An 18,692-nucleotide genomic window follows, 5' to 3' on the forward strand; every position below is an offset into this window, starting at 1 on the left:
ACCCTGTGATGTAGAATTCAAACCATTGTGCCTCTTCCCATCAGAGCCATGCACTGTAATTTAGTGCAAGTTCCTTGCAGTGCTGTAGTTGCCCCATCTGTAAAGCAGAGCTCATGACTCTCCCCTTCTTTTGGAAAAAGTTCTCCAATCTAGAGATTTTGCAGGTTTTTGTCAACATGGAAAATGCAGCATCTGTAGCCTTCTGTATTTTATCCAGAAATGGAAGTGGCAATAGTTCTGGTTGCTTCACAGCCATCTGTAATGCAGGGTCGGAGTCGAGCTCAGGTTCTTGATCATATCCCATACACTCTAATTAGGCTGCTCAGCAATTAAGTAAATGCCTCAATTACAATGCATTTTCAACAGTGGATGTAGTAATTTGGCTATGTATCTAAGAAGGTCTTTTCTTTCATTTTGTCGTTTTTTTAATCAAGTACCCTCAAACTCAAATACTCTCTCTGAGTGTTAATCAGGGAATTGTGGAAAACAGGTCAATAATGTGGAGCTAAAAGCTGAAGTGGCAATATTTCTTGTTTTCCAAAACTCCCTTATCTACACAAGTTAGAATAATGGGTCAAAATAAGCAGGTAATTCTTACGGATTTAACTGATGTTGCCATCCTCAGCAGGGAGTGAATCTAGGAGTGTTACAAATGAAGGTAACAAATCTCTGTTACCTTCATTTTCTGAAATCTATCACAGGAGTCCTACAACAGGGATCAAGGGCTTGGGATGCCGTGTATCACAATGGCAAAGCCAAGGCACGGGTAGAACACTCCCAAGTGGTGGAAAGCTGCAGCCAGAGGGTGATGCATGGGGGGAAAGATTCCTCCTTGAGCTAAGAGCACTCTCTGGTTACAGGGTTTGGTTAAAGTGACTTCACCAGTGATGTGCTCAATAACCAGCAAACAGCGGCCAAACAACGGGGCCAGTTGCTAGCAGAGATGAGCCCGACCAAAACTTGAGCAGTCCCAAAGTTTGGAAAGTTCACAGCTGGATTTGAACTCTGTGGCTCGAGCTCTGTTCCCTCGCAGGTTTTCCCTTCCGGAGGCAGCCTGGGTGATGGATGTTGGTGTGGATTACTCATGCTGCTCACATGAGTTATTTGTGCAGGTGGCCTGGAGCGAGCCCTGGCCAGCCAGGATAGGAGCACAAACAATGCCTCGTTAGCAGAGCTTTAATGGGATTCTCTTAGGGGGAGGTGTGAAGGGGAGAGATCTCAGCCCAGGCAGTGCAAACTGAGGCTCACTTGCATCCACTGAGCTTTTCAACACTTTGCTGCCTCTTGGCACCAAGGCAGTGCAGTAGGATATAGAAGAATTTGATATCTTTTAGCTTCTGACTAGTGACCAAGTGCTTTTCTGGGAGGATAGAGTTTCATGATGTTAGAGATCTCCAGTTGCCAAAACAGCATGTATTAATTTCCTATCTGCATGTGTCCATGAATATGATAGACTGTTAGAAAACCTTGGGTACCTCTGTTGTAACTTTTCCCTGTCTTCTCATCAGTTCTGTCTCCTAAATAGTAACTGATTCGTTGTTGTTACATTCATCAGGTTTCATGAAAAACAGCCTCAAGACAGGATTGTTTCAGCCTTTCCAAGACCTAAGTGTGGGTTTTAGAGCTGAGCCTGGTGCTTGACTCAAATAGTTCCATTCCCTTGCAGGTAGCATCATCATGTATGGAGCACTCCTCCTCTTTGAATCCGAATTTGTGCACATTGTTGCCATTTCCTTCACGTCGCTGATTCTCACCGAGTTGCTGATGGTGGCACTGACAATCCAGACGTGGCACTGGCTCATGATCGTGGCTGAGCTGCTCAGCCTCTCCTGCTACATCGCTTCCCTGGTCTTCTTGCACGAGTTTATTGGTAAGGGTGGATGCTCTCCTCAGTCAGTTCATGGCCTGGATGCTAACTGCAAAGAGCTGAATTGAGCAAAAGACAGCTGGTAGAGCCAGCAACAGGCACAGTGACAATGGTACCAGAGTAAGCTCTGTGTGATTCGAAGGCACTTGGAAGATACTTTATGGTTCCTTCCCATAGCAAAATGCTAGAGAAGGTCAAGGTGGTCAGCAGACTGTGCTGGGAATCTCATCCATGCTTTGAGCTCCAGCACATGTCAGCTCTCTCATGTAGCAGTGGCCTTTATTTCCATATGGGAATTTGAGATTAAAGATTGAAGTCTCTGCTGTTGGATTGAAAACAGCGAACTGTTTTTAAACTGGGTGAAGGAGCTGCCTCCGAAAACTTCCCGTATTTTATCTGTTCATTGGGACCATTCTCTTATGGGTTTGGTTGGTGGTGGTATTTTAGTTGCCTGCAGCAGAACTAATCCTACTCCCTGGCTAGAGGGAAAAGGGTGAGGAATTCCAGATTCCCCCAGTAACTGTCACGTTGCAAATATCAGACCCATGGGCTTGCTCCAGTGTTCGTGCAGGAACCACAAGATGTCACTACTTCTTCCATAAAGCTCTTTCCTAACTGAAGACAACAGGGATAACTTCCCCATGGCTGGATCGATCTGTCTTGCATGTGGTTATACCAGATCCATTTTGAACAATGCTTCTACTCTTTTTGTAAAGATTCTGAGGTGTTCTGAGTCAAGAGCTGTGTTTGCTGGGCTCAGCCAAGCAGCAGAGGCAGCTCCCAGAGTGGGAGGACACGCAGTGCTTGGCAGTGCCAGGAGGATATCCCTGTGTCAGCTGGGGTTTGGGAGGGCAGTTACCTGTGACAGTCACATTCCTTACACCCCCCTGCACGGCACATCTGCATCTTCTGGCGAAGAGAGGGGCAGAGGAGTGAGGAGCCAGGTATCATACGAGCTTTGAACTTGAATATGGAGGTGGGGCAGTTCTAAGAATTGTAAAATCATAGAATGGCCTGGGTTGGAAGGGACCTTAAAGGTGATCCAGTTCCAACCCCGTGCCATGGGCAGAAGGAAGCGCTGGTAGATTGAGCTGCTTTTCTGCACCCCTTCCCAGAAGGTCCTCCCCATGTTTTTGACTCTGTGCTCGTTTCTCCACACAGATGTTTACTTCATTGCCACCCTGTCGTTCCTGTGGAAGGTCACTGTCATCACCCTGGTGAGCTGCCTGCCCCTCTACGTCCTCAAGTACCTGAGACGGAGGTTTTCTCCCCCCAGCTACTCGAAGCTCACGTCCTAGGGCTGCTCCTTGCACACAGAGACAGACATTGCCCCCAGCCCAGAGACAAACCCCCAGCTGTCCCCACAACGAGCACGTCCCGTACCTGCGCCAGGACCCCGTGGTGTCTCTGTTACCTGCTGCTGTAGTGAGAGACTTCCAAACTGCCCTGAGCAGGAACCTAACACGAAAAGGGAGCGTTGGGAGGGTGGAGGCTCTTAGCTCATCCGGTTCTTGTCACTTTTGTTCCACTAACTGGGGTCAAATGCATGGAACTGCGATGGCAATGGGTTTCTCTTGCATGGTTCAAAGCCTCTGGAAGCTGCTACCTGACCTTGGGATTTACATTTGACAATTTAAAGTGAATTTTTTAAGTGTCTGCACTGTTCTTTGCATTGTGTTACCTTTTTTTGTGTTATTTGTCTTTTTGATTCAAGTAGTTACATTCTTTTTACATCTTGGAAATCCCTTAATGTAGGTGATGCACTACACTGCTGACAGCTGATACCTGATTTATGGCATGTTGTTTCCATAATGGGGCTCCAGCCTGTCGGATCTACACACACTGGAGAATCTGAGCGTGTCTGAGATTTTCCTTCCGTTGAAATGTGGTCACCCCAGTGATTTTGGAGGTATCCAGCCATTGATAAAGACAGAGAAGTGGTAGTTCTAAACGAGAGAATTCGGTTTTGTTTAGCTGTTGTGCTTCCTGTTAAAAGGAGCCTGTGATACAATAGTTTTACTCTGTATTTATTTGGGTAGGAGAAAATTATCTAAACTAAAGCAAATCCTCTTTGGAACAGAACTTTGCAGTTGATCATCCTTGAAATGTGTCAACAACGTGAGAAGAGACTCGTACTGTTCTGCAGACAATGTGGCAGACGTGTCTTGAATCCTTGGAGACTGAAAGGAGAGGTCACAGAGCTGCTACTCCTCACAGCTCCATGAAATCTGTTTCCTGTTAGTGTGAAACTGTGAGGATGAGCTGCAAATAAGCAGAGGCACTCCTAGGTGGATGTTTTAATGACATGCTCCCTGCAGAGAGGCAGTTTTTGGAACCTTGCACTTGCTCTGCTCTAAAAACCAAGCCTGAATCCCAGGAATGGGTTCGTACAAAGGCACTAGGCTCGTGTGCAGAGCAAATTTATGCGGTTTGAATTTTCAGAAATTAAACTCAATGAGTTCTGTTGTTATAGTAAACTTTGGTCCACATTATAATATCATGAGGAGAGCAACATGTGCTTGGGCTTCTCAGCAGAAGGACAGAGACTTACAGGGATCTTTTAGAGTTGGGTTGATGCATCAAACACGGATGAGCTTTTAGTGGCAGCCATCCTTGTCTAAAGGCTCTTTAGTCTGTGCTAAATTAGTTGCTTGCTGTCTTCTTCCCACATCAGAGAAACCACAGGCGGAGCTGGCACTGCTTGGCGCCGTTGTTCCTTGGCTGCACAGGAGGAAAAGAGCCCAGAGCCCGAGCCCCTGTCCCAAAGCAGAGCCTGAGCTCACTTCTGCTGTCCCAAAGCAGAGCCTGAGCTCCCTTCTCCAATCTCAAGGAAGCCCTTCCAGGTCAGGTCCACCACATTGGCAAGGTGCAGAAGCTCCTGGGTCATCTCTGTGCCCATCTCTGTGCTGAAGCTCTTGAAAGGGCTGCCAGCTCCTGCTGCCATTGCTGCAGGAGTTCCTGTGGCAAACAGCACAGAAGGTCTGATGTGAAAATCCATGGAAAATGGGAGAGTCGTTTTAAAAGAGCCTGTGTTGGCCCACAGTGCTGTGTCCTGAATTTTCACCTCTAAGGTGGCTGTGCCTCGTGTGGTCAGTGTGTGGCAGTTGCTCCAGGGAATGTTTTGCACAACCTGACCTGCCTTCCTTGCTCTCAGTTCCCGTGAATAAATATCAAAGGGATGGGGGAGCAAGTTCCAGAAGTTTTAGAGAAAAATTGGATGTGCTTTGTACCACCTGTGGCTCGGGGTGAGAGGAAGGTGCAAGGCCATGTGACCTTGTTGTTTCATGTGGTGGAAACCCTCTTGATTTAGAAAATAAGGTTTCAAAATCCTTCAGGAATAAGGGCAGCAAACACTCTTTTACTCACGGGTTTTATTTTGTGCCAGTTTTCTGATAGGCTTGGGTCTGAAGCCCTGGTATGGAGCAACTGCCTACAGAAACACCCTGCTGGCTAAGGGAAGCTAATTCTCAATATTCACCTTGTCATAATGGTTTGAAAATCTGGTTCTTTCCTTATGTTTTATTTTTTTTTTCCTAAAAGTAGTATTAATATACATTTCTACTTATTTGACATGTTGAACAAGGCTGTGAAAGTCCAGAGATTTGTCTTGTGGAGGAAAAGCAGTCCCTGAACAGCCTGTCTGGGGCTCACAGCCTTTTGTGAATTATGCTGTTTTGCCAGAAAGATCCTTAATATTGTCTTCATCATGACTGGAGTGTCGGCCATGCCACTGTTCTGGAGTCCCCAGGCAGCATTTCATAGGATCATGGAATGATTTGGGTTGGGAGGAACCTCAAAGGCCACCCAGTGCCACCCCTGCCATGGCAGGGACACCTCCCACTGTCCCAGGCTGCTCCAAGCCCCAGTGTCCAGCCTGGCCTTGGGCACTGCCAGGGATCCAGGGGCAGCCACAGCTGCTCTGGGCACCCTGTGCCAGGGCCTGCCCACCCTCCCAGGAAGGAATTTCATCCCAATATCCAATCTAATCTGCTTTCAGTAGGTTTAAGTACAAGAACCAAGAATTCTTTTGGCCCCCGGTGGTGACTGAGCCCCCCAGTCCCTCTGGGCTCTGGTGCCCAGCCCTGTCCCTCTCTCCTGTGTGTTGGTAGTTCAATGTCCTGCAACAGTGCCAAGCTACTGTGTGTAAATATTTGAGACATATATATGGTAGAATTCACTGTTTCCTCAAGTCAATACAGTTTACACTGAGTGGACCATATTTGCAAACTATTAGCATACACCAAGAAAGGGAGTGAACTATGATTTCATTTATATTTATTGAATTGTAAGTTTAGTAACATATTGAGTAGAGTTGATAGTGATCTGTAGCTGTGTTTTGGGGTGTGGATTATGTTCTTTGCAGCTCGTGTTTTTGCACAAGGTAGTAAATCCAGGAAGTAATTTCTGCCTGGATATACACTACATTTTTTCAAAGCAGTCAGAGACTAAAAAACTGCCATCTAACAAACAGCAGGAAAGAGGAATACTTCTGTTGTTCAAGTTTAGCACTTTATGTTTGCAATCCATTTCTCTTAAGTTATTTAAAAATGTTTTTAAAAGCAAAATTTAATTCATGTGTTCATATTTACTGTACATTAAAATAAATGGATTATCTGCTGGAAATTTCATCTTTTCCTCTAGTATGCTCATAATTTGTACTTTTGGGGAGTGAAGCATTGTTTTCTTCTTCTGTGTTGTATCTTGTTTGTGGCCTTAGTGTTCCTCCTGTTCCTTTATGTGTGTGGGTTCTGTGCTGTAGCAGTTCATGCGTGACTTGTGTGCTTTGGGACTGCTCCAGGTGCTGCTCCTGGGCACCAGTGTGAGTCCCACTGTGCTCCTGCTTCCCCAGGTGCTGCTCCTGGGTCCCAGTGTGAGTCCCACTGTGCTCCTGCTTCCCCAAGTGCTGCTCCTGGGTCCCAGTGTGAGTCCCACTGTGCTCCTGCTTCCTGTGGCTGCCAACACTCCGTGCTGAGCTGCTTCAGGGCGAGGTTCTGTGGCACACACTGTTCTCTTCTTGCACCTCTGCAGGAACTCCAGCTGTGTCACAGCCCTCTCTATCTCCTTAACTCTGGATATGCCCCCTCCACAGAGCTTTTCCTGTTCATCTGTGCACACATTTGTTTTGCTCAGCTCGTGGTGCAGTGGAAACCCAACGTTGTGTTCAACAGCAGCAGCTTCAGTCTGTGCAGGGTCTGATCAGACCTGGCTGAGGGGTGGTCAGGGACATCCCTGGTGTCCCCTCGGGGTGAGAGCTCTGTGCTGGGAGCTGCAGTTGTGGCTGGGCAGCACCAGAGGTGTTTTCTGTGCTCCCTGAGCTGTCCCAGCCAAACCCCAGGACAGCGTCGGCCTCTGGAGCTGCCGAGGGAAGTTGTGCTGGAGTTGAGCTGGGTTTGGCAGGGAGCCCCAGGTCAGAGGGGGAATCCCTAAAGCTTCCCTTTGGGGTTTATATGTAAGAAAGCTGCTGCAGCCTCTGCTGCACCACAACCCCCTGGCTTGCACAAGCAGGGCTCTGACCCAGGGATGTGAACCCCTACCATGTGCAGCTCAGTGTCCCGAGCTGTTCCGGTGGGATTGGGCTCATCCCAGAGCGTCTGGGGCCAGTCCAGTGCCCACTGGAGGGGCTCCTTATTTATTATTAGTTATTTCATAAGTGTTAAACTCTATGATTTGCATGAAATCCTGTGGTTCACAGCTTTGCCAATATGGTCCATTACTACTGCCTACGACAACTTGTGTACTGATATGCCTTTGAGAACATTTTTAATTGTTAAAATTGTTTTTAAAATCAATGTTAAGTTAATTTAATTTTTAATGGGCAAATGGATTCTGGTGTCAAAATGGTATTTACTGTGATGCTGATGTTTTGTACCTGTCATCCAGCTAAACAACCTGTAAATACTCCTGAGTCAAAAGAAACATGAATGCCAATTATTTATTGTTCTGTGGAGTTACATGTCGCAGATGTGTAAGAACTGAAAAGGGAATGTTGTAAAACAAGGTGGAAAAAATAAATTTTATGCAACTTCTTTACTTCATCCCTGTATGATGCACCTGGTTAGTGCAGGCACGATCAGTCCCAGCTGGGCTGGGAATTGCCAGGATGTGGGGAAGCTGTACTGTGGGTCCTTAGCCTGTGCATGGGAAATGCACATCCAAGGAAGGATCAGAGCTGCTTCCCTAAATTCTTTGTAGAAGCGGTTTTGGTGTTAACGGGGATGGTCACTGCTGCTGGCAGCCACTGCTGGCAGTGAGGAGGGGATCTTTCATTGGAACACAGATATATCCTGCCCTGGGATGAGCAGTGATGCAACAGCATTAGGAACAGCTATTTTGGGAATGTTCTCATCCCTTGGACATTTGATTCAGTGAGTGGCTCGGCATGAGAGCAGTCCCAGGGCCAGGGGGCAGAAACGGGGGGAGAGGCAGGGTCTAACACTGAGCATTCTCCACAGGGGAAACGTCAATCATGTTGAGTACAAACACAGTACAGCAATTTTCTACCAAAAATGTAATAGAGCCATAAACACTCCTAAAAGAAAAAAAATTTAACATGCAGTTGGATAAAGCAAATCTCTGACTTGGGAGACTGTTTAATGAAAGCAGAGATAAACTATCCCTCGGATCAGTGAACATCTATGGGAGTTTCTTTTGGATTCTATAGGACACAGATGCCCTTTTCAATGACTTGACTTCTTTTTGGCATAGTCTATGCAAATATTAAATAAAGCATTTTTGTGATGTTTGCACACATCAAATGAATGGTGTAGACTCCAGAAATCACAGGAACAGACTTTGCTCCCAAGTGTTACCAATTTCCCACTCTAAATGAGTTACATAAGCCCTGGTTAGTGGTTCCTTTAATTTATGGACAGTTTCTTTTTAATGGTGAAATGTGTAATTAAAAAAAGCTAGAAATAGTTTTTCTAAACTCACTCTGGAAGGGAAGGAGAATTTCAGTAATTTTTTTTTAACCCAAACATTGCATAATAGTAGAAATGTCAAAGATTTCCATGGGGTTTCATTTCATTCTTCATGTGGCTGTGGTCATGCAAGAAGTTTGAACACTGCAGGGGCTGGCAGATTTTTGGAAGATCATGCGTCCTGGGGTAAGTTTTCAGCCTAGGCTTTACCAAGGAATGCCAGTGGCCTTGTTTTTCAAATTGTGGTTGTATCATGCACTGGTGTGTCTTTGTTTTTCCTTTTTTATGAGAAGAAAGAGGAGGTGCTGGCTGTAATTGGGTGTCTCGCTCTGGCCCTGAGCCTGACGGAGCTATGGAGGCTTCCCTGCACCATAAACCATTGGAGAGAGGAAAACCTCGGAGACTTGCTCTGTCTTCACCTTCTGATGGCTCAAGTCACGACACCTGCACTGCCTCTTCTCCCCTGCACTGCTGTGGCATTAAATTTTGTCTTAAATCTTCACTAGAGGGGGGGAACTGCTCCCGTTCCTCTTTCCCAGGTAGGAGATGGGGCCAGAGTGAACCAGTGGTCTGGGCTGGCCCTGCAGGCAGAGCACAGAAAGCAGAAAAATATTTTTGTTTTGATGATTAGACTTTCTCAGCACCTTAAACATGGGAGTCAATCCTACAGGAAAGTTCCTTCTTCCACAGAGTATTCAGATGTCTGGTTTTAAATGAGGAGTGTGATTGCAGGCTTTAAAAACCTGTCCTTCCGATTGGGAGTTGATAAACCCCAATCCAAACATTCCAGTGGATTCTTCTGTCTCCCACCTGGAACCGCAGATCCCAATCACATCTGTGATAAATGTTACACGTGGGAGCCTGTGGGAGCTGTGAGACTCCGAGTGGGAGCAGCAGGAAAGGCACCACTGCAACTGCACAGGAAATCAGGGGAAACCTGGAGTGTGCCAGCACTTACCAACAGCACCAGTGCTGCTCCAGCACCTGTTCAAGGGCAGTTTCAAAGCTGATGCTGTGGCTTCCTTAGGCCATGAGCATTTGCTGGCCTTAAAACTCTCTGGATGCTGTGGGGCTCTCTAGGCTACATGGTGGATCTCTGGAATTTTGCTGCTGTAACTGAAGTTAGAGGTGATGAGCCTCTTGCAGGATCTGGCCTTGAGAAGAATGTCCTTCCCTCGGCTGCTGTTCCTCCCTTTGTGGCCCAAGACCTGAGCGGGTTACAAAAAAGGGCTTTAAAAATCTCTGTGTTCCCACTTTAAAGCCTCCCGCTCTTGGCTGGCTGGAATTGTCCACGTAAGGCAGAATGTTGTCTGCGCTTCAGATTCGCTCTCAGAAAGGAGTAGTAACAAGAACAATCTGTGCAAAAGAATTTAACGCAGTAAAGATGGGGGCAATAGTCATTCTCATTTGTCCTTTTATGTGAAACAGATTTTATTTTAAATGTACACTCTGAGGAGCTTAACCATATCCAGAAAGTTGTTTACCAGGGTAAAAGTAGAGATACCCACAGGATAAATTGAGAGCATGAGTGGAGGTGAGTGGGCTGTACTGAGGGATGGTGCTCAGCCAGCTCAGGAGTCCCCTGGGGCACATCTTGGTGGCACTGGGACACAGGGATGCCCTGGCCTTGTGCTGTTGGCAGGCAGCAGATTGACTCCTGTGCTTCACATCTGCTCCAAAAGAGCTGTGCTGGAGGTGTTGCATTTCTGTGCCTGTCCTGTGCTGCCTCTGCTGGGTCTGAACCAGGTCCCCTCAGATTGGTTCCGTACAGATGTCACCAACCCGTGACTTGTCAAAAAGTGATGCAAATTGCTATTGATCAGGACTCCTACTAAAAATAAGAATAGATCAAATGCCCAGTAATGGTCTCACTGAAGCATTTTCCTGCTCCAACAGCAAAGGTGTCACTGCCAGGGGGAGAAACAGCACTCAAAAACGCTGTGGGAAAGGCAAGGGATGGGGCCCACAGAGGCAGAACTCCTCTGCACCTTTGTAAATCCGAGATTAAGGTTTGGAATGAAAGGCACATTTATAAGGATCAGCATTCCCTCTGTCAGATTTTAATACCTGATCTTTCCTAGAGACACTCCAGAAAACAAATTCTCTGAGTGAAATCTCGATTTGCAGCACTAACCCCTAAGGCGAGGACCTTCCCAAAGCAGGTGGAACGTGAGCACAGCGTTGGTGTCTCGGTGGAAGACCCGGGGCTGGTGTAAAGAAACACCCACCCACCCCCTCACACAATCCTTGTGTTTTGTTCGAGCCCGAGTTGAATTCTTGCCAGTGCTCATTACTGAAGTGTGGAACTAATTCTTACAGGTGCCGTGTTCTCCATAAATTGCCTTCAAAAGAAAGAAACCTCTTGTATTTCACACGTGAGTGACAACCGTTTCCTGCAGCGTCCTTGTGATCTCTCCCCATCAGGAGCCCGGGCCAGCGCTGATTTACAGAGCTCCCACTCGTCCTTCCCTCAGCTCCTGCTGCCCTTCCAGCCCTGAAGAACGGAATGCCACAAAGCCCTCAGTAAAACCGGAGCCTGCAGGAAATATCAGGTGTTAACATCCAATAAAAAGCTGACACGCTTCAGTGAGCCGGGATTGCAGGGTCCGGCCCAGGCAAGGCCTGACCTAATGCAGAGGTTTATGGTGGTGGCAGGTAAGGACTAATTACAGACCCTGCACTCCATCACGGGCTGGCCTGTCAGGTTAACTTAGGGACTGAAGTGCCTACGGTCGCACTGGGGGCTCTCTGCCCCTCTGCATAACTGCATGCAGTTGGCTCCTAAAGAAACGTGGGGAGTAAATCTGAGGTGCTGAAAGAAATACTGCAGCAGAAATTACACTGTGGGGAAGGGTTTATACGTGTTGGGGTGAATTAATGACCGGGTTTGGGGTTTTTGGAAAGAAAAAAACACAACAAACTTTGTGCACAAATACATAGTTTAAAATATATTCTCTTTCAAACACCAGCTATTTTAACAACAGTGTAAATCAGATTTTACAGACCACATATTTCAAGTATGAAGTTCATTAAATGTGTGAAATTCTAGATTAGCTGCCGGGTGTGGCCAGAGCCCCAGTAATGAATTCTAAATTCTGTTCAGGATATAATATCAGATTCCTTTGCCCTGGCGCTGATATGAAAGGACTAAAGCACCTTTTCAAAACAGTCATAATCTTTCTTTATTATCTTTATTTAGTTTAGCCATCATATGATATAATGAATGACTGCATCAGTGTTTCCATCCTGAACCTAATGCACAGGTGTTTAACTTGATTAATTTGTGGGTTTATTATTATTATTAAACCAACCTATGTCTCAATGTAACTGAAATTAATGCTATCAATTTATACACATTTTTGCCAGTGCCGTGACAGTGGGTGGTTGGCTGTCTTTAGGTTCAAGAATATCACTCTGAACTACAATTCCCTCTGAATTTGTGTGGAAAAAATGGATTAATTAATGATGCTGTTCTCATTCCATAAACCCTTCCATGAGCTGGGAGCAAGGTACAAAAGGAAACAGCTCTTTCCTTGTGCTGCTGTAGCCAGTGAAATTTAGGGACAGCTCTCTGTGGTGTCCAGCTCCACTGGACAGAGCAGGCAGGACGGAAATCCGGGTGTTCTGTGCCCCAGGGATGGGCACTGGCCAGAGCAGCTCCAGGGCTGCCATAGGCTGATCCAGCAGGTGCCTGTGGACCTGCACGGCCTGGCCTTGTTGTTTCTTCTGCTCCCTTTTCCTCCTGTGCTATCCAAAGGGAAGGGGGTTCACGAGCCAGTTCTACTCCTGATATAACCAATAATGGGAATTTTCCAGGTAGCTGGGGCTGGAAATCCAGGGCTAAGTAGAAGAATTGGCATTTCCGACTCATGGCTGTTGGTTGGAGACCTCTTTCCAAAGCAGAATTTTCAATGGTAGATGAAAAGCGAGTTCTCATTTGGGGAAAACTCATGCAGTTCTGCTTCCAGACCTGGAGAGCTCTGTGTATGTGGATTCCCTGGGCCACATGGAGCTCACTGCAAGATCAGACACTGTAACTTCATCAAGTGGGTGAATTTGGTCTTTAGACAAGTGCATCAGCAGCAGTGAGCCTGAAGTAGTCCCATGCAGTGAGGATGCTCCGGGACTGCTCGGGAAGGGGAGGGAGGTGCCGGAGTGCAGGACCTGGGCACAGCTGGGGCCGTGCTGAGGCCCTGGGAGCCGGGAGGTGCAGTGAGGACACAGCCCGAGTGTGGGAATCCCTGCTCAGCACGGCAGGGCCGTGCGGAGGCTGCTCCGGGAGCCTCGTGTGCGAGGGCACACCGGGGAGAGCAGTATTTACTTTGGAAGGGCGAGCAGCTTTTGTCAAAAATACTTATTGTTGCTGTGAGACTGAAATACCTTTTGCAAGTGGAAAACAGAGATGTCTCCATGAAGTCTCTGATGATAAAATCCAGGCAGCTGCCCCAATGGCCTGAGAGCACATCCTCAGGAAGCCTTGATGCCTTATCTCCTGAAGAGCATGAGAAATAAAAATAATGCTAAATGCCTGCGTGGAGCCGGGCAGGGAGGCTCATCCTCCGGCAGGGCAATGCTGTGGGCGGCTGCCAGGGGAAATCAGGGACCCCCCCGGGGCCGAGACCCCCGGGACCCAGCTCCCCAGACCCCCCGAGCCCCCCGGGCCCGCTGCCGCTCCCCCGGCCGCCTGCTCTGCTCTGCTCTGCCGGGCAGGGAGCTCCTCGCTCGGCCTCCTGGGCTGCGAGCCCGGCCGTGAGGACCGGCCGGGCTGTTCCCGGGGACAAGTTCAGCTTCCAAATCCATCCCCCGAGCCAGGGAGCTGCTCGGGGTCAGCGCCAGCAGATGCACCTCTCCCCTGTCCCCAAAGCCAGGCATCCGCTGGGCACACCCCAGAAGGTGCCATGGGCACGGGGGGGAGCTGGGTCTGTTTTGGGGGGTAGGGATGCAGTCCAGAATGTGCCCCTAAAAGGAAGAGGAAGTATTCTCCTAAAGAGGGAATAAATAGCTAAAAATATTAGCTATTAATAGCTCCTTACCTCCAAAAATAAAATCCCTTAGTGATACCAAAATAAGAAAGCAAAGGAAAGTCGGAGGTATTTGGCCTTCCTTTGAAAAGGGAAGCTAAAAATAACTATATATATATAAAAATCTCTCGTTTCTAGGGAAAGTCTCTGCCCCCGCATCCAGCTTGCACAGTTATATAAGACTTGAACTACATCCCCCTCTCCTCCGCGGCCGCTCACAACGCGCTGGAGCCGCGGCCAGATGGAGAAAGGTTCCGTCAGGAAAGTTTAACTCAGCGGGGAAGCTGCAGCCAGTGGAGGACACGATTCTCTCGCTGAACTCTCCAAAAGCCTTGGAAATCTGACAGTTGTGTCATATGCTGGTTTGGGGAATGCTAGTCCGGAGGCAGCCGCCAGCCCTCTTTCACTTCTTTATTTATTTATTATTTTTTTTCGCGTTGCACTGAGTTTAATTTGGGTAGCAGGATTCAGCAGTTTTAAGTTGGAAAAAACTTAGTGGAAGAAGATATTTTAGGAAAACCCTGTCATGTGAACTAGCGGGAGCCGATCAAACCGAGCTATTAAAAGAAAGACATTGTATTTTTAAACGGTGCAGCCCAGGGCAGCCAACCTGTGTGCCCAGAACCGCGGAGCCGGGGCTGCTCCCCCGCCGCAGCTCCGCGTGGGAGGAGGCCGAGCTTTCCGTCGGGGTGGCCCATTCTCCGCTCGCTCTGGGATTCCCTTGGCACGGCCAGGTGCCCTCGGCTCCCCCAGCCTGTGGGGCCCCCGCTGCACGCGGCTGCTCGCCCCCAGTTTCCCCCTCGCCTGAAGCCCCTGTCCCAGCTGTTCTCTGCTCTTCCCAGTGCAATTCCAACAGGGGATGCTGGGGCGACTGGTCAGAGCCGCAGTGAGGAGCTGGGGTGGTGAGGGTAGAAGTTGGGTTAATTACTTATTTCTCCCGACTAGAAATTAATTAAAATCGTTTTGCTCTCCTCGCAAAGCGGCGGCCTCGGTCTCCTTTAACCGTTTCCAAACAGGGATCAGGTGATTCCCATTTTGCCGATGCCGCTGGTGGATGCTCAGAGCCGGCGGGGAGCGCAGGTGCGGTACCTGGGGCCGGGGCCGCTGCCGAGCAGCGCCGGGGCTTGCGGGACCTCGCTCGTGGCTTCGCAGCTGCTCGTGGAGAGGGCTGAGAATGGGAAAAGCCTCCAGGTACGAGCCTGAGGGTCAGGTGCCACTTTTCGGTGCTTCCCCGCCATCCAGGGCTCAGGCAGGAATATCCTCACGGGAGATCGGCTCAGCCTTGGGGGACGGGGAGGAAAAGGCTCCCCGAGAGCCGAGGGGTGCCAGGGGGTCTCGCTGAGGGGTTCAGGGGGAGCTGCGGCCCCCGGGGTTCCCGGGCCGGGACTGCCCCTCTCCCCGGGGGAAGCCGGTTGCATAACGGGCCCGCGGGGCTGGGGAAGGTATTTCCGCCCCGACGTGTCCAAAGATGACAAAGGATAGGAAAGTGAGGTGCGCTGAGTTTCCCCGGGCTGCCTGCAGTTGCTAGCCTGCAGGACAACAAACCCGAGCAGCAGAAAGTTTGATTGCGATACCTCCTTCGAGTCGATTTGGGGAGCGAGGGAGTGAAAAATGGAAATGCGGGGCGGGTGCCAGGCAGCCCTCCGCGCTCACCCGGCCAAGTCCGGCTGCCGTGACTCACCCGGGGCTCCGGCTGACCCCGGCAGCGCTCCCCGAGGGGCGGCAGAGCTCCCACCCTCCCCGGAGAGTCGTTTATATATATATGTGACTTCTTCATCCCTGCTGGGAAAACTTCTGTGCAAGTGCAGCCGCAGGGAGACACAGAGCCCAGCGCCAAAGCGAGAGGCAGATGCTCCTTACACACCAGTGAAAACCATACATTGTGAGACAGCCGCAGTTCATGACATCCCCGGCTTTATTTTCCTGTTTTCTTTTGCTTTATTTTCCTGTTTATACATAGGACATGTAAACACACGCGGGTTGTCTTGGTTTCGGAGGCTTCCTTGGCTATTTCATTCTTGCTAAGCTCCACGTGTATCAGTGGAAATCCATGGGGTTGCTCCTTTCCTAAATTGATCTAAAAATAGGAACAGAGAGAGGTCTGTGAAACACCACTAAACAAATTCACCGATTTTTAATTTTTCTTTTCGTCTTCGTATGAAGAATTGGGCCAATGGTAATTAGAAGCCAAAACCTGTGCCAGTAACAAGATGGGTATTAATAGGGTGCTGGTGAATTTAAAAGACATAAATATAAGCTGGGGACTTCGCTTTTCTGAATGATTTATTCAAAGGTAAAAGCAGCAGCAGCAGCCTGAGCTTGTCTCTGCTGGGAAGAAGGAAAACTTCTGCACAGAAGCCCCGTTGCTTTGAAAGGCTTTGCAGTTCCTGCAAGTTTTGTTTAAAAAGCACACACTGGGATTTTTAACATCATCCATATTTCTTTCTTACTCGCTCTCTAACTTTCTGCTCAACAATTAAGTGCTTGTGCTGCAGACTGAGAAAGCCGCAGAGCTGCCTTGGCCCGGAGCTGGGAGACGTCATGGATTCCTGAGTGTGAAGTTGCAGGAAAGCCCTCAGTTTGGGAGATGGAGGCGATCCAGGGGTTTCCATGGCACTGGGATAAACAGGAGGAAACAGTGAGGGAATCCCGTTATTTTACAGCATTCAAAGACTATAAACACTCGGAGCAGGGAAGGAAGTGGCCTTTCCCTCTCTAGTAACCCTCATCTCAGAGCAGAGAACTGACTTCACTTCAGGAACAAGCTCAGCCCAGTCCGGATCCCTCTTTGCACCTCCAAACACTTACTGAGGAGGCGAGCAAGAGGGGTTCCCTCTGTCCGGGCGGCACTGGTTGAACATGGTTTAAAGGAGATTTTCTTTTCTTGTTTTTTTTAAATTTTTTTCTGCTTTTGATTTTTTTTTTTTTTTTAATTCCTGATGCAGCGAGAAACTGCCTGCAGGCTGGTACACTACCACCACATCATGAGGTCTATGGATCAAGGTAGGGTGTGACTGCTGCCTGTCTGTGTGCTCTGTGTGTGTCCCTGTGTCGCTCCCCTCCCGGCCTCGGCAGGTCCCTCCCCGGCCCGGGGTCCGTCCCGCGGCTCCAGCCCGCTGGCAGGCGGGGTGGGCAGGAGGGGTTCACGGCGAGAAGGGCCCTCGGGGAAAGGACTGGGCTGCCTTTAGGTTTGGGTTGGTTTGAAGCGATCCGCCACGGCGATACTAATCTGTCTGGAGCAGCCTCCTTTAAACTCCAGCCAGAGGGACTCTCCTCTTCCAAGCCATCACCCCAGGAGTCTCGCTGACTAACCCGGCCGCTTAACCCTTGCACCGCCTGCCCAGGTCGGGGGCTCGGGGCGCCGCGGCGCTGCCCCGGGCCCGGCGGAGGCTGCGGCAGCGCGGGCCGGGCCGGGCCGGGGCTCGGCGGCCGCGGCGCTCGGGGGTGCCCGGGGGTCCCGTCGGGGCCGGTGCCCGCGGGGCGGGGGTGGGGGCGCGGCCGGGCCGTGCGGCGGGCGGGGGTCGGGGCTGGGGGCGGCTTGCGGGGCGCTGGAGGAGGCAAGAGTTAAGCGCGGCGAGAGGAGGAGCCTGCCCCGCTGTCAGCCCCGTGCGCGGCCGCCCCGGCCCGAGCCATCATCCCCTCCGCAGCGCGGGTGTCCCCGCTGCCGCCCGGGCACAGGGGCAGCCTTCGGGGGATGCTGCGGCTCTCTCGGGCATCCTCCGTCCCGCCCCGCCGGGCTGCGGGCCCGGGGCAGGGCAGGGCGCGGCGTGGGAGCGGCCGGCGTGCGGAGGCGGAGGGGGTCGGGCTCGCCCGGAGCGGGGCATGGGGCGGGGGGCTCCGGGCACAGCCGTGCGGGGCTCTCCGGGTCCGGGCGGAGGATGCTCGGCGCAAGGGAAGCCCTGGCCGCCCGCAGCCCCGCTCCTGCATCGCACCCGCGGACCAGCGAGCCCGGCTGCCCCCGCCGGGCCCCGCTCCCCCGGGCGCTCGGAGCGCTGCGCCGCCGGGAGGGCGGGCGGGGGGGTGAGCTCGGCTTTGACAGCGCTGCCGGTGCGGGGAGAAGCGGCAGGAGGTGCAGAAGGGAAGGGCTTTTCCGTCAGGCCGCTCCATCCTTGATTTCCCCGCCCGCGCTGGCAGCGCCGCTCGGCCGCTGAGTCAGAACCGGGGCCGCGGAGGCTGAGCGGGCTCCGGGGGACGAGGGAGTGCGGCAGGGCTGCCTTTGAGGGGCCCTTAGTAGCGGCTGTTTGTTTTCTCCTGCCGCAGCGAGCTCCCCGGGCACCTGCCAAAACACACTCGTTAACACCTACACCCAAAGAGGATCATCCGAGAGCTCCGATTCTCGAACAAGCCAATGGAAAGACTCTTGAGTGGCTTTATACCGTAGCCTTAGGATCAGGCCATTGCCCTGCCTCGTGTCTCCTCGGCTTTCTCCAGACAAAACTCCCTGTCTCCTGAGCGCTCCAGCTGCTCTTAGTCACTCTCAGAACAGCCCGCGGAAGTTATTTTGCTGCAAAGAGCAGCAAAGGGAATGAGGAGACTTGATGCTCCTGTCAGTGATCCTGCTCTCACCTGCTGCAGGACAGCAGTGCAGCAAAGCACAGGGCAGCTCTCCAGTGGCAGCACCACAACCCCTTCCAGTGCTGTGGAGCTCTGCTTTCCCCAGAGCCCTGCAGTCACAGCCCAGAATGAAAAGCACTAATTTATTTTTTTTATTTCTAGATGGAATATTTGAGACCACAGTAGGCAGTGTAGCAGTGCACTCAGCTGCACCACAGAGCCTTGAGATGCTCCAGAAAGAACATGCTCCCGGGCTCCAGAGTGCATTTTTGCCTTATGCAAATGCTTGCTCCTGTCAGGGGTGCAGGGGTGATTGGAGCAGTCTCTGCC

The 18,692-nt window shown here is 50.5% G+C and overlaps 2 protein-coding genes across 7 annotated transcripts in view; both read left to right on the forward strand.

The window, feature by feature from the left end:
* The window catches only part of ATP9A (ATPase phospholipid transporting 9A (putative)), a 55,301-nt gene extending 47,399 nt beyond the window's left edge, over positions 1 to 7,902 (forward strand). For 3 of the 4 annotated variants that reach the window (XM_048321645.1, XM_048321643.1, XM_048321644.1), the window contains exons 27-28: positions 1,667 to 1,870; positions 3,029 to 7,902. In XM_048321645.1, coding sequence (XP_048177602.1) covers positions 1,667 to 1,870; positions 3,029 to 3,165 — 341 coding nt within the window. In that variant the 3' untranslated portion in view covers positions 3,166 to 7,902. The remainder of the gene's footprint in view (positions 1 to 1,666; positions 1,871 to 3,028) is intronic. The other variant, XR_007207182.1, reaches the window with a different exon arrangement.
* An 8,611-nt stretch (positions 7,903 to 16,513) lies between these two features.
* The window catches only part of NFATC2 (nuclear factor of activated T cells 2), a 79,908-nt gene continuing 77,729 nt past the window's right edge, over positions 16,514 to 18,692 (forward strand). For all 3 annotated transcript variants that reach the window (XM_048321819.1, XM_048321818.1, XM_048321821.1), the window contains exon 1: positions 16,514 to 16,811. In XM_048321819.1, coding sequence (XP_048177776.1) covers positions 16,748 to 16,811 — 64 coding nt within the window. In that variant the 5' untranslated portion in view covers positions 16,514 to 16,747. The remainder of the gene's footprint in view (positions 16,812 to 18,692) is intronic.

The sequence above is a fragment of the Corvus hawaiiensis genome, chromosome 17, assembly GCF_020740725.1.
Source record: "Corvus hawaiiensis isolate bCorHaw1 chromosome 17, bCorHaw1.pri.cur, whole genome shotgun sequence".
In the NCBI taxonomy this organism is placed as follows: Eukaryota; Metazoa; Chordata; class Aves; order Passeriformes; family Corvidae; genus Corvus; species Corvus hawaiiensis.